At 32.6% G+C, this 15222-nt stretch overlaps 1 protein-coding gene across 1 annotated transcript; it reads right to left on the reverse strand.

The window, feature by feature from the left end:
* Positions 1 to 2530: 2530 nt before the first annotated feature.
* LOC132733301 (rRNA-processing protein FCF1 homolog) lies at positions 2531 to 12302 on the reverse strand. The gene is made up of 8 exons (XM_060719921.1): positions 12210 to 12302; positions 10574 to 10641; positions 8221 to 8307; positions 6656 to 6804; positions 6204 to 6276; positions 5475 to 5562; positions 3728 to 3822; positions 2531 to 2640 (listed from the first exon to the last, which is right to left on the reverse strand). Exons 1-8 carry the CDS (start codon positions 12210 to 12212, stop codon positions 2592 to 2594), a joined length of 612 nt encoding a protein of 203 aa, XP_060575904.1. The 5' UTR covers positions 12213 to 12302; the 3' UTR covers positions 2531 to 2591.
* Positions 12303 to 15222: the final 2920 nt, after the last annotated feature.

Here is a 15222-nt window from a genome sequence, read left to right on the forward strand (position 1 = left end):
GAATCACGATGTGTTAATGCTACACATTCCCACAAAGGTTGTGTAATGTGTTCAGGTAATGCCAATGCTATCATCACATATTTAAACGTTCAGCACGGGAAAATGGGACGGCTGTTGAAAATCAAAGAACGGTTACACATTTGGTATAATAACAATTTTCTATTTATTAATCTTAGATTAGTTAAGTCCCTTTGTTTTTGCATTTATTTTATCAAAATACTATGTATTATATAGACAACTTGAGTTTACAAAGGTAAAATTTAACTGAGTTACAAGGTTGTTATATGACTTAAAATTGAAATTTTAATTAAGATGTGGCAGAAGGAAAATGTTGAAAAGATTGAAATAGCATGCTCTAAGACAAAGATTTATTTTTCATATCCTATTCCAAAACCGTTCAACTCCGTAATTAAGCTCTTTTCCATTAAAAGCAATTTTGACTATCGTTTTTAATATAATTGCTATTATTATTTGTATAGAAAAGATGAATACGGTCATTATGCTCAAGGTGTCTGTTTTTTTCGTTTTTAAACCCCTGTGCATATAGTAACTGAACCGTCCGTCCGTATGTTCGAGGTTTACATGAACGACAAGTTGGATTTTTCTTAAGTTCTACTATACCAATAGCTTCATACTCTGCACACTTACTTATCAACACGAAGTACATGATCTGGGTAAGTTACAGAACTATGGCTTTCATTTTTAACCAAGTTATTGCCCTTTTCAGAGCTTTAAAAATGAATGATTGGTTAACCTAAAACGGCAAGTTGGATATATCTTAAGCTCCAGGTACACTAATGACTTCATATTTACCACATTTACTTATCAATATAAAGTACATAATATTGCCAAGTTATATAACTGTGTCATCCACTTTTCTCAGTTATTTCCCTTTTTATCATTTTGAAAATAGGGCCTTGTATGGTAAACCTATTCCGACGAGTTAGATTTATCTGAAATGTTTCCTGATTAATTATTATTTTTTAATGATATCTTTCATATTTAGAAGTTGGATACCTTAAACGGTCATCTAATTTGTTATTGAGTAAGGGGTTTCTAGGGTCAAGGTCACTGGTGTAAAAAAGACTATACATTTTACTCATACAGCCTTTATTTTCAGTTGATGTCATTCATTTAGTTTAGTAAGGGGCCATTTGGGTCAAGGCCAAGGTCACCAATGTCAAAGTTTTTTTTAACTTTTTTACATGACTATGTCTCTTAGGTTTGGTAGGAACATAAAATTGTTTTTCTCTTCGGATGGAGTTAGGGTTCAGTTGGGTCAAGGTCACTGGTGCTTAAAATAGATTTATACACTTTTGCTCATACAATCTTTATTTATGGACTGATAAATTTAATTTTTGGTAGGAAAATAACTAGCATGGAATTCTTCCTTTTGATTGAGGTAGAGGTAAGTGGGTCAAGGTCACCAGGGCTAAATTTTTTTTTACACTTTTGCACATATAACCTTTATTTATTGACAAATATGTTTCATCTCTGGAAGGAAGATAACTTGCATGGTATTCTCTTCCTTTGGATGGAGTTAGGGGTCAGTTGTGTCAATGTCACCAGTGCTAAAAATAGATTTTACACTTTTGCCCATACATTATTTATTCATTTCGTATTTGATAAGTAATTAACATGCATGGTATTCCCCCGCTTCACACTTCTAGCATGACAAACAAAAAACTGTAAACTTGACAACACACGTGACAATATAAACACGAAAATTCAATAAGATTTGCATGCCAAAATACCATTTACTACAAATGGATTAAATTCAGTTAATTCTTAATACTATATGTTATGTTACCAAACTAATTATTATGCAATTGACTTCTATAAATTTATTAGGGTCACATGGTATAAATGAATGTTTCAGTCTACTAGTATTTTTTTGTGTTAGTAATGTTCATGCTTGTTATACTGATATTAAATATTGATTAACATGAAAATGTAAAAGGGTGTATATTTAAATGATTTTTATTATGCGCAATTCAAAAGAAATCAAATATCTGTTCTATTTTATTTCCACTTAAAACGGATATAATTTAGCAAAAATGCCCTTCAGGTTATCTGTCCTTTAGAAATAGATTCCGATTTTTATAGTAAGCAAGTATTTCCAAGTTAAAAATGAATATCTTTGATAGATTTTGTGAAACTAATCTTATCAGTCTAGGTAGAACTAATCAAGATGTATCCACATATGAAGTTTCAATGTTTTTAGTTTTTTACTTAGTTTTTAGTATTGAAGTTATTGACCATAAACAAAAACTTCGTAAAAATCCATGAAACCAGACCATGCTTCTAAAATGTGGAGCTCCTCTTTCTGTCTCTTTATGTCAAGATACCAATGAAGCTAAAATAAATTCAAGTCTGTAGCTGATCAGAAATAGCTCAGAAAAAAATTGATAAATACTTAGGTGGGCAAAGTGGTGTCTCAATCAATTCCTGTTGCTTATTTAATAATGCAATGTCCATTGGTTTCAAAATTCTTAATAAAATATGTTCAAAGTAATGCAACAAGATAAGATGAGTGCAACAAATAGTTTATTTACAGATGATTAACACAAAAATTCAGCCAGTTACCCTCATTATGTTTTAGGTGCACCATATGCATCTGGCATTCTTTCTATTGAATATCTGAAAAGATAAAAAAATGTATAGTAAGAATATATCCCATTTTTTAATTTTTCTTACAATCACATTTTTATGACCTTGATTGAAGTAAAACTGATTATATCATTATCATGAATTATAGACACATACTTTAATCAATATCAACAAAATAATACATTCAGAAACCATCTAGAAGTGTGCATTTCAGTACAAGTGACAGATATCATGAAATAGCTTGTTAGTCATAAATTTTGTGTAGCTTGGCACAATGGCAAAGTCCTGTTGATTTTTAACACAATTAGAAGTATGTCTGTTAATTCTTTTAAAGAAATACAAATTTCATTTATTAAAGTCAAAATTGACTATTTTGGGTATTATTACAAGTGACTCACAATTTAAGATTGTTCATATAAACTGTACATTTCAACTGAATATATATATATGTACTAGTATATAACAGTCACACCTGCCTATATAGACCAAGATTTTGAAATGGAAAATATGGTAACTGGTCTCTTATATAATTAGTCATTTTATACTGTCAATGAAATGGGATATTAAAATGGTGAGATTTCATTGAAATGGGATATTAAAATGGTGATATTTCATTGAAATTGGATATTAAAATGGTGACATTTCATTATAATGGGATATTAAAATGGTGACATTTTGCTGAAATGGGATATCAAAATGGTGACATTTAGAGCCATGTTTTACTGTATATGTCATCTTATATTAAAGTTGCTTGCCTAAAAAATGAGTACAAAGATCTTTAAAAAGCCACACTTAACAAAAATTTATAGATCCAGAAATGTATAATTGGTCAATCAATTTTTAACTTTGAATGCATTTCTGAATATATGATAACATTTACTATTTTTATTTCGAGAATTGCACACTGTATTTTTTTAGAAGAAAAATGTCTGCCTGCAGCCAATTTTTACAAATTATAGGTAATTTCTGCATATAGTAAGTGCCATTCATAAAGTTTAATAACTTTTTTTGCACATTTTACACATCAAGATTTCATAAAAATTAGCATAAATTTTGAAACATGTTGCTTTTAAGAAGCATATGTTTCACTATATACTGCAATATTGCAATGTATTACCTATGTTGTTGAAGGTACATTATAGGTACACCAGGTATCTTTCTAATTCTTCTCTTCAAATCTTTATCACATGTTGCAACAATGTAGCATTTGTGCTGAAATTTAAATCACAACAAATGCTTTAAATAACTATATACAGCAGCAAATATTGCTAACAGACTTCATCAAAATAAAATATACTAGAGGACTGGTAGTTAAGGTCCTGCCGGGTTCAGCCCAGTGAATGTGGGTTCAAATTCTATCTAAAGTCATGGGAGCTCCTGCAGCCAAGTGATAGAACTTTAAGTCATGGGAGCCCCTGCAGCCAAGTGATAGAACTTAAGTCATGGGAGCCCCTGCAGCCAAGTGATAGAACTTAAGTCATGGGAGCCCCTGCAGCCAAGTGATAAGGGTTGCTGAATTCAATCACTTATCCCTCACTACTGTGGGTTTGAATCCTGGCAGGCACTTTGGCGGAATTATTCATGTAAGGAAGCTACCCAGGAAGCTAACCTGAAGGCAAGTGGTTCTACTTGTACCTGAAATAATGCACAACATAATACCTGACAGCTACCTCTACTAGTAAATCTGTGAGGACCGAATATGATATTTACATTGTCTGTTAGACTAAATCCCAACAAAACACATGAATGGAAACATTTAATGTTCAGATATCCCTAGGACTGGTTACTCGAGTATTCAATTTCTAATAAGTACATGTTGAAATGAATAATACTTTAAACTGATACCATCTAAATTTATTATTTTGTTATACTGACCCTGACTTTGACAATGTTTAGTTCTAATTTAAAACCAGCAGTATGAATTCAATTTTTTATAGTTTTTTTCATTGTTTTGTTTTATTTTTTGATGATTAATAGCAGAAATTAATGGCTACTTGGGTAGAACGAATATTACTCTGACTGACAACTAGTTTAGTTCCATTGAAGATTGGAACTGATTGAAGTGAGGGATTACAAAATAAAAGACCTTCATAAATATTGTTACCTACGCTTTCAATAATCTGTATGTTCTAATTGAGATTGTGTGAAATTATATATATATATATATAATTATGCTTATAAAACATCGAAGAATATGTAAAATATCTACTAAAAATATTTGTACATATTATATGTAATCATTAAAATATATGCATTCATTTCTTATTGAAAAATTTGACTTAAATTTTTTATTACCTCCCATTATGTACATGAAATAGTAAATTCGGTAATATCTTTATAAATAATGCTTTTTGGAACTTCCAAAATTGATAAATCTTAATTTGAGCATCATATTTATGATATAAAACCACAAAAAATTTGTGTTACAGGATCTTTAAATGAGCCGCGTCATGACAAAACCAACATAATGGGTTTGCGACCAGCATGGATCCAGACCAGCATGTGCATCCGTGCAGTCTGATCAGGATCCATGCTGTTCGCTTACAAACCCTATTATAAGTAGAGAAACTGATAGTGAACAGCATGGATCCTGATCAGACTGCGCGGAGGCGCAGGCTGGTCTGGATCCATGCTGGTCGCAAACCCACTATGTTGGTTTTGTCGTGACGCGGCTCAAATAAAGCATGATGAAGAACATGACTTGAAGATTAGATCAGGCTAAAGTGTAATAATAATTGTACAAATTTATCTTAAAAGTCCTATATTTCACTATTATATAAATATATGATAATCAGATATGTGATTATTGTGAGACAAAAGAGTGTTCTTTTATTTTCAACATTAACAGTATAACTTGTGAATACCTGCATTACTCTTTGTACAATACAGTCATCAGCGTATGTTCCTTTATGTAAACAAGGTAATCTCTCAAACCGTGCATCTCGTGCAATCCTGTAAAACAAAGATATAAAATTGTGTCAGATGTAACACTTAGTAGAGTAACTGACTTTCCATAATCTAGAGGGCCTCAAATCCACAGTGATGAGGGACATGTGGATCGAAGTCAACACCTTAAGACTCTCTGCAACAAAGGGTCTTAAAAATTACTAACCACAAAATTATCATTTAACTTGTCAAAATATGCATCTTTTACTCCATAAGTAACAAATAAATAACTGATGATGGAAGGAGTCAATTCTGTCATAAATTGTGTAATACAATTAAATTTTTTTATGGATTGTGAATATTAAATACAGTACAAACTCTGCAGAAAAACATTCTTTCACAGAAAATCAGTTTAGATTGTTGTGAAGTCTCATATTTATGAAAAACAAAAACTGTCCTCGGGACAATTGCTCTGCACAGTGTCACTCTGTGAAAGTTGCACTATATCAATTTTGTTTTGTAAGTTTATTTGAAGATTTATTTTACTTATTTGAAGATGTGCCACTTCAGTTCTTGTGGTATAGTCAGTATACAAAGATCTTTATTGTAGCAAGAAATCAACTGTGTTGTTTTATTCTACAGGCAATGTCAATTTCATAATTATATTATAACTGTCAAGAAATCAATTATTTAATGACTATTCAAACCTGAGTGCAACTCTGTATTTGGATCCCAGTTTCTCCAATTCTGCAAGAACACAGTCTGTGATGTATGGTATACCTACAGAAAGAAATACATACACATTAAATCTTGTTAATAACATAATTACTTGTTGGCATATAAAGGGGCATAACTTTGTCAATAATAAATTGATTTCAGAGAAAATAAAACTTGACAGGTGTTGTGACATAACATGCATGCCAAATATAATACAATTATTGTTCTTATATAACATTCTTACATACTTAATCTTAAACACAATCTTGGAAATCCTTCTAGGGTTATCCTGTAGACAGCAATTGTTTATGGACAGACAGATGCAAATACTTCCTTAAGATCCTTCTGGTGTATAAAAACTAGACAACTGACTGCACTGCTCCTCTATATACACTTGTAACTAACAGACTACTGCTCTGTTATATACACTTGTACTACTTACATTTTGCATACAGACAATCCATCATGCCTTGTATAATATCAACTTTATTCTTTATAGAGAAGTTGATAAAGTTGGTATCAATCAATACATGATATGGTGGTCCTAGTTGTGTATTGTATCGGAAGTATAATGCTGTGGATGCCTGTGGCCTGAAAAGAAAAAGATACATTATATGTTATTTTGGTTTTGGAGTGATATATGTGGATATATTACCTGCTAAGATTTTATATCACCCGAGCCGTTAGGCGAGGGTGATATTTTATCTTGGCAGGTAATATATCCACATATATCAATCCAAAACCAAAATAATAATTTTATTACCCTTCCCCTGCCAAGTTTAGACGATTTTTAAAAAAATCATTGCTGTTTCAAATGAAACGTCGAAATAAGATTCCCTTTAGGGTACCTCTTCAACACAACATGACGTCACATAAATACATGACGTATTTTTCCCGTACAAGTAGTCTATTGAAAGCACTTTTTTGTAATAAATATCAAGCTTTCACAAGGTCATATTTGTTTTCAATAGTGATGGGAATTTGTATCATTACGCTACTTTGGTAAATATTTATCATTTGACAGTTAAAAAGTGCTTGTAAATCAGAATTTACACCACGTAAAATCGAACCTTACGCGCATCACCTCACCGCATGTCGTTTACAACGTTGGGTACCCAACGGGTAAATTTAGTGTGTGTATTACCCGTCTGACTCGGTTATATCAATTTCTTTCGGGTGATCAATAACCTATCAAAAAGGCGGAAAAAATCTGGAAGGGTTATCAGAATTTATATACAGTAAACTGATTGTAAATGTAGCAAAAACACTAGTACTTGACTGGCTAGAAAACAAACATTTAAAATTTTAACAAATTTGAAAATATCAATTGCAATAATCATGACCTCCAAAAGACAGTATGAAATGGTATAAACATGTTTTTCTTCTAAGTGTTGCTTTTACTTTCTTTTCACAATTAAATCATTGATAATGCTTTAATTTATAAATAAAAAATTGTAAAAAAAAACTGTAGATCTTTTAGCTTTAAGCAGGTTTGAAAGTTCAATCTTTAAGGATCTCCACTGAAGTCTAAAAGCCATAACATATAAAATTTAAACTTTTACATAGATCAGATCACTAAAAACAGAAAGATTATTATGCAAAAGATATTAATTAAAAAATCTACTCAGTAATAAACTGAAAATTGTATTTTTGAGCCATTCTTATGCCCAATATGAGGAAAAAGTATTGAAACGCTTTCCACTTTTGGGTCATTTTTCACAATTAAAATAATCATTCTGGAAAAGGAGGGTCCTTTAAAAATATATAAAGGTATATCTAATGAAATATTTTTACAAAAATATATAGATGGTAAAATCATGTTGTTTCTATAATCTTACATTTATTATTGATATTTGGACTACAAGTGAAGCTGGAAATTTGTCACACATGTATGACCTTTACAGAGTTTCTGTGACTTAAAACCTAACAACAAATGTTTATTAATCTGCACATTTACAAACATTACTACACCATAAACATTGTTAATAAGAATTATTAGATACATACAAGTTCCTCTGAGTCATGTTAACAGATTGGTCTTTCCCTTTTTTCTTCTGTTTTCTCTTCTTACTCAGGTCACGACCTTTCCCTTGACTGAAAATTAACCAAACATAAAACTATCACCACATTTACAGCACAGACATAATTTTTTTTTAAATGTTTACAACATGGCTGAATTTGTGTAATGGCCTAATCCTGTTTTTGATTCTGGCTTAGAGATTATAAATCATTTTTTGAGCTCTGTCTAAAATCTCAGGTTTTACAATACATATATTAAACATAATTTCTCTGCTGATTTCTGACAAATCAAATACCTCAGATGACAGTTAACGGAACCAAAAGTGATAAGTCTTTGCCACTAGTATAGAGCCAGGCTAGCCTTACATACTTTTATTCCATTGGCTGACTACATGTGGGATGAAGCAAAATCTCAATTCTCTGATCCTCTAAATCTAAAGCTTGAACCAAGGCTGACTGGTGCCTAGATGCATTATTATTGAGTAATTTGATCCTGCACACCCCCAACCTTTGGTTCTTTGTAATGCGATTATAAGATCAAGAAAAATATGAAAGAAGCAATCAGTTTGAATATAATGCGCATATACCACTATGGATACGCCTTTTATAGAATGCATAACAAATATCTCATAACTTTTTAATATAAAATTTAACAATTTTTTGTATGTTTTATTATTTTATTACTATAAATTATCACAGCAATAAGCAAGAAAAAATATGAAAAAAGCAACAAGTTTGAAAATTACAAGTCATAATTATCCGGTATTAAGTCATACTGGTCATTAGCATGAACTTGTCCTTTACATTACATTAACATTATCTGGTTATGGCCGCATGCTGGTCAGCTTCTAGTAGCCTAGAACCCTGTTGTTACTCATAAATCACATCTTATATTAAAGTAACTAAAACTTCCCCGAATCTTTATTGTGAATAATTTATTTTGATCCTTTTGCAATAGCATTTACATGGCAAATTTCACTGATATACAGTCATCAGCTTTGAATAAACTGATATTGGCAGCCATGTCAAACAGGTTGATAAAATTATGTCACGCCATTATATCAATGCATTGTGAGATTTGCTTAGATAGTCTAAATATGGAAAGCTTGAACCATCTTTATGAAAGATTTTTTTAGTCATTTGGAAACAAATAGGTCTTTTTTACAATGTCATCATAAATTAAGGAACTTTTAACAAACAATAAATATAACTTTAAAAGAATACAGTATTTACAAGTATATTTATCTAAATATCTTAACCCATTACGCGATATACACACCTTTTAACGCCTTTTTCACTCCCCCCCTTTTTGTTGTCTCAAATGGTGAAAAAATACCTTATTTAGGCCCCAAAAATTTGTTTTTGTCTGAGAAATGTTGTTAAAAAAAGTGACCCCTTTTTCAGCGCGGCCCCAACCAAAAGATACATCAGGGGGTTGCCAGAAGGGGGATGTACCCCTTTCTGTTTGGGGGGGTTGAAGGGGGTATTGCCAAGAAAATTTTGGACTTGTGAGAGGCTAAAAATGACCCCAGATTGATCATAAGGTAATGTGTAACCAACGCTGAAAAGCATTTGACTCTATCTCAATCCATTGAGAAGATGCAGCACTTTAAAATCAATTTTGATGGAAAAAAATCAATGCAAAATAGTGATTTTTGGCAACTTTGAGATGTCCCCTCCTTGCCATGGTAACAGAAAATTTAAGCGTGAGCATGCTGTTGCAAGGGCAATTGTCCAGTCAACGTTTGTGCCAATTTTTATTAGTATTGAAGCAGTTTTAAAGACTTTTAAATGAAAACAGCCACTTTTCACAAAATGCTTATGAAGTAATGGGTTAAATTATTTACCATTCCGGGAAAAATATTTTTAATATTTTTACGGCAAAAGGACATTATTAAGATGAGTGCTGCAAATTGAGCGGCGAGTTGCATACCTTTACTAAAATATATGTATCAATTTTTTATTTTTTGTAGGAAATGAAGGTTATTGAGTTAAAAGCATAAACCAAATATTAAAACATGTTTCAAATGAAAAATACTGTATTATACATGGTTTTGAGAGGTAAGAGGGCTGAAGAGTGGGTGTGGGGGTGAGGGAGGGTGCGGGGGTAGTGACCAATCAAGGCGCCGAACACCTATGCAAAAGGACAGAAGCGGAATTATGATGTGACACTTTTGAAAATGTAAACAATCAGTGTGTGGTACACTTTGCAAAATATCACAAGATTTGAAAATAGATCAATACAATTAATAGGACGATACAATGGGATTCAACTATACTAGACGCTACATGATTAGGAACCCAGGTCAAATTTATAAATTTTACTTCTGTTTATACTTACATTCTTGAGTCTCTGAGATTAAGAACTCTTTTGACTTGTGCAAACTTTTTTGCCTGTTTTGCTCGAGCCTGAAATCCATAAATATCATTATCAATAGAAAAGTTAGTATGCAATAATTATGGAGCTGGTCTATCCGATGCAATCCGGTCAACTCGTCCCCTGGTCAACTTGTCCTCTAGTCAACTCGTCACCTTTTTGGTCAACTCGTCCCCTACTTTTGGTCAACTCGTCCTCAAAGAGTCAACTCGTCCCTAATATGGTCAACTCGTCCCCTACTTTCGATCTTTTCGTGACTATTGTGTTGTAAATTAATGTCTTTAAATAGTTCTTTATATAAAATTACAGACTTCCCGAAATACGTCGGTCCGACGGACATGTCCGATAAATTTTGATCAGGTCCGACAATTTTTTATTCCGGATCGGTCCGACTGTCCGGCTTTTATCCAAGCCGCATGTATACAAAATAGCATCGCTAAAGGTGCCAAACCTGGGAAAAACCGAAAATCTACGTCAGAAGAGTGCGCAGAACAGCAATAAAAGGATGAAAAGAATAGACCCGAGACGAAATTTAATGAAAAATGGAAGCAGAACCATGAATCATTGGTGTATGACAGGGAGGAGATGAAAATGCGCTGTTAGGATTGTGCCGATTTTTACGGCAAAAAAATAAAAAACAAAAAGTGTCTTAGAAATACAAACACAAGTTTTTCTTTGATTTTGATCAATTTTATTTGGTCTGACAGATTTTGTTTCGGTCCGACAGATTTTCATGGTTTGTCAGACCGAATGTCTGACAGTTTTTTTCAACTTTCGGGAAGTCTGAAATTAATAATGAATTTGATTGAAATGAGTAGAATCCGTATACTAATAAGGAAGTTATGACCAATTTTTAAGTTTTTGGACAATTTGACCTTCAAGGTGAATGTCATTCAGGGGTCAAGGTCAAAATAATATAGGATAGTTGAAAGGCCTTGTCCAAAGATGTGTTGTGCCTAAACATTATGCCAGGGCATTATGGCCAATCTTAATTGTTTTTGGACAATTTGACCTTCAAACTGTTAAAGTGAGTTATTTTTCAATGACGCGCCTATAGTGTAACGCGCTAACATTAGCTTGCTTTAACGCTATGTTTCTATATAGCGCAATTAAATGACGTCACGTCAAAGTGTTATTACACTAGTGTAATATCGTTTTTATTAGATGGCTGTATTACACTCCTGCGCCAGGGTTTATGTGATAAATACTTATTATTAGATAAAAAAAACTCCAAATATTCGCATACAAAAAGCGTCAAAATATGTCCAATTCAGTAATTTTATAAAATGTTATTTTAACAGTCTATAATAATTTATGAAATATATGAAAAACAAATAATAATAAAATATAGGGGACGAGTTGGGGACGAGTTGACTAGGGGACGAGTTGTCCAAGGGACGAGTTGACCAGGGGACGAGCTGACTCTGAATCTATCCGATTACTATATCATATACCATAAATCATCTGCGGGATTTTTACAAGGCTTATATTAAATTATTCTAACAGAAACATGTAAAATATATATAAACTAATAAAATTATGTCTATTTATAAGGAAATAAAAAGCATTTAAACACAAAAATAGTTATAAATATGCGTACCATGATGTTGTTGCAGCTGCAAGGGGAGATAAATTGGGTTGGAAAGCTGTCTTCAAAAGCCTTTAACAGCTACAGTACTTCGCCCTTCAGTTAAAAATAAACCAAGAGGCATTCGTGCATGAATAAATCGATAAATTGCTTGACATTAGAAAAAGAAAATCATTTCATTTTTTTCCGTTACTATAAGTATACTGGTGCCTCATATTTCCATGGTACCCATGATTCCAAGGTATTACTGGTTGGGGACCACCAAAATCCGGATAACCACCAAACGCGGACGGCCCTGAAAATGCCTGATTTAGTTTTTTTTCTTTGTTCAGCGGTTATCAATCTATCGGTCACTTTTTAATCAACAATACATGCATATTTCTTCTGTAATTAAGTAACTGAATTTATTTCAAGTGATGTTAATATTTGCATGTCTATTTCAATTTCATTTATGTACAGTATGGTATACAACCTCAATTTAAAAGTTTTGATCATGAAGTCCACAACTGCTGGGCTTCACAACCCCATTCCCCCTCTCAAAATTCCACTTCAGTTCCGTCTATTGTTTTCTCGTTTATGGCACACACATTCTTTTACTTGGGGACCATATGCCGCTTTTCATGGAATGGCACTAATCTAAGTGTCACATTGAAGGTTCCGTGATGAATACATCTGCGGATGTTTCAAAATTCCAAATTTTACTATTTCATGTTAAATATTGATTACTGCTTCAGTCGGTGCTAGGGGGCGTGAACGGTAACTTGCACTTTCTGTTCATGAACATACTCAATCAAACCGAGCCTGCAACATTGTCATTTTTATATAACACTGTTCTATTTCACACAAAATACAAGAAACTTTTTTTAAGTTGGTTTACAAATTACACGAAACATTATTTACCGACAATAACAAAGACATAAAACATATTTACTAACATATAACAGATCTAAAAACCCTACACCCTACTGTAATTAAGATAATTATATAAAATAATTCAACAAAAGAAATATTTAGAAAAGATGTTTCAGTTTTATTATTCAATAGTTATTTCATCAAGTTTTCAACAACATAAACTTACGTGTCAAACTAGATTGTATTTTGTTTACATCAATGCTCGAATAATCATTCTCTAAACACCATTCATGCCAGTTTAAAATGCCATTATTTTGGCACCTTGCGAATGGGTTGCATGCTTAGTATGACGTCCTTACGCTGCTTACAAATTGGCGCTGTTTTTCCTTATATAAAATTTTATAAACTGATATTGTTAAACCGCTTGCGTTTATGTATGTAAGGTATTATTTAGCATAATACATGTATGAAAAGAAAAACATAATAAGAACGGAAAATATCAATAAAATGAGTTAAATTATTATTGCCTTAAAAAGGATCTGTAAACAATATTATAGGAGGGAGATAAATTAACAACCGCATATACATGTAGTCTCTAACCAGTGTTTATTGTGAGCTTAAAGCCGTTTTTTTTCATTGTGTATAGTGACAAAATTACGGGGAGTGTTAGAATTGATTATAATATATATGTAATTAACATAATTATGCAAACCTCTTATCTTTGTTTTAATAAAGACACATCTATTTTCCGCATATGTCTGATTAATTTATTTGCTGTAAAGAATTGAAAGGATTAATGCATTATTGTACATAATTAAGGCAATCCTTTTACCACGTTACAAGTGCACTATATTAAATACATGCATGATGAAATCAAATAATAATCACTTATTATCGCCGTTCCTGGACGGTGATACATGTATATACAATTGACAAGATTTGAACAGTTCTAGATGTACACCGCCTGCCTTTAGCCGATCAAAGCGAATAAATCAATATCATATGATAACAAAATGGACGTCAAAAAACGATCAATGTGCCAATTTCGAATCTGGACTGATACAAGAACTGTGCAAATTAGGAAACATCGCCAAATCTCGCACAACGCCATATCACGCTATGGGCAACGGTATGACGGAAAGATTTAATCAGACCCTGTTGAAAATGCTTGGGACATTGGAAGAGAGCAAGAAAAGTGACTGGAAAGTTAATGTCGGACCTCTGGTACACGCTTACAACGCCACGATACATAACAGTACTGGATTCTCCCCATATTTCCTAATGTTTGGAAGACATCCTAAGTTGGCTATAGATGCTCTACGTTCATTGAATGCCGCCTTTCCTTGTCGATCTTGTTTATCATATTTTGGTCTAAACTTTAATGAAATACAGTCGTAATCAAGAAATGAATACGTCAAAAAGCTCAAAGACCGGCTAACATATTCATATGCAAAAACAAAAGAAGCTGCAGAAGAAACAGCCATGAAAAACAAAGAATTCTACGACAGAAAATCAAGGGCATCAAACTTACAACCAGGAGATGTTGTTCTAGCCAGAAATGTCACCATCAGAGGGAAACATAAGATTGCGGACAAATATGAAACAGAACCATATATCATTGCAGAACAACCAAACAAAGATACGCCAGTATATGTCATCAAAAAGAAGAATTCAACAACAAAGAAAACTAAAACCTTGCATAGAAACCTTTTACTTCCAATAAAAACAACAGTAACAATTAAGTGACAACAACAATAGCGAAAGTACTGAAAAATACATCATACCACAGAGAAGGCAGATGAATAGCGAGCATCCAAATACAGAGTCGTCCTCAAACTCTGACAGACCGAAGCGACAGAGGCGTGTACCAAAGCACAGACGCTTGGGGTCATATCCTGCCCCCCAACGTGAACGCCCTTGTAAACACTCTACCAAAACTATTTTAATATTTAAAGACGAATGGGACATATATTACAACGATAAAAATGGTTTTCAAACAATTTTTACATATATGAAAAAATACCGTATACCATCAAGTCTCAAGGGATTCATACTTGTGTGAACACATCTGCGGATGTTTCTAAATTCAAAATTTTACTATTTCATGTTTAAATGTTGAATTCTGCTTAAGCCGGTGCTAGGGGGCGTGGACGGTAACTTGCACTTTCCAGTA

Source organism: Ruditapes philippinarum, unplaced genomic scaffold (genome assembly GCF_026571515.1).
Source record: "Ruditapes philippinarum isolate M1 unplaced genomic scaffold, ASM2657151v2 ctg1559_1_1_1_1, whole genome shotgun sequence".
In the NCBI taxonomy this organism is placed as follows: Eukaryota; Metazoa; Mollusca; class Bivalvia; order Venerida; family Veneridae; genus Ruditapes; species Ruditapes philippinarum.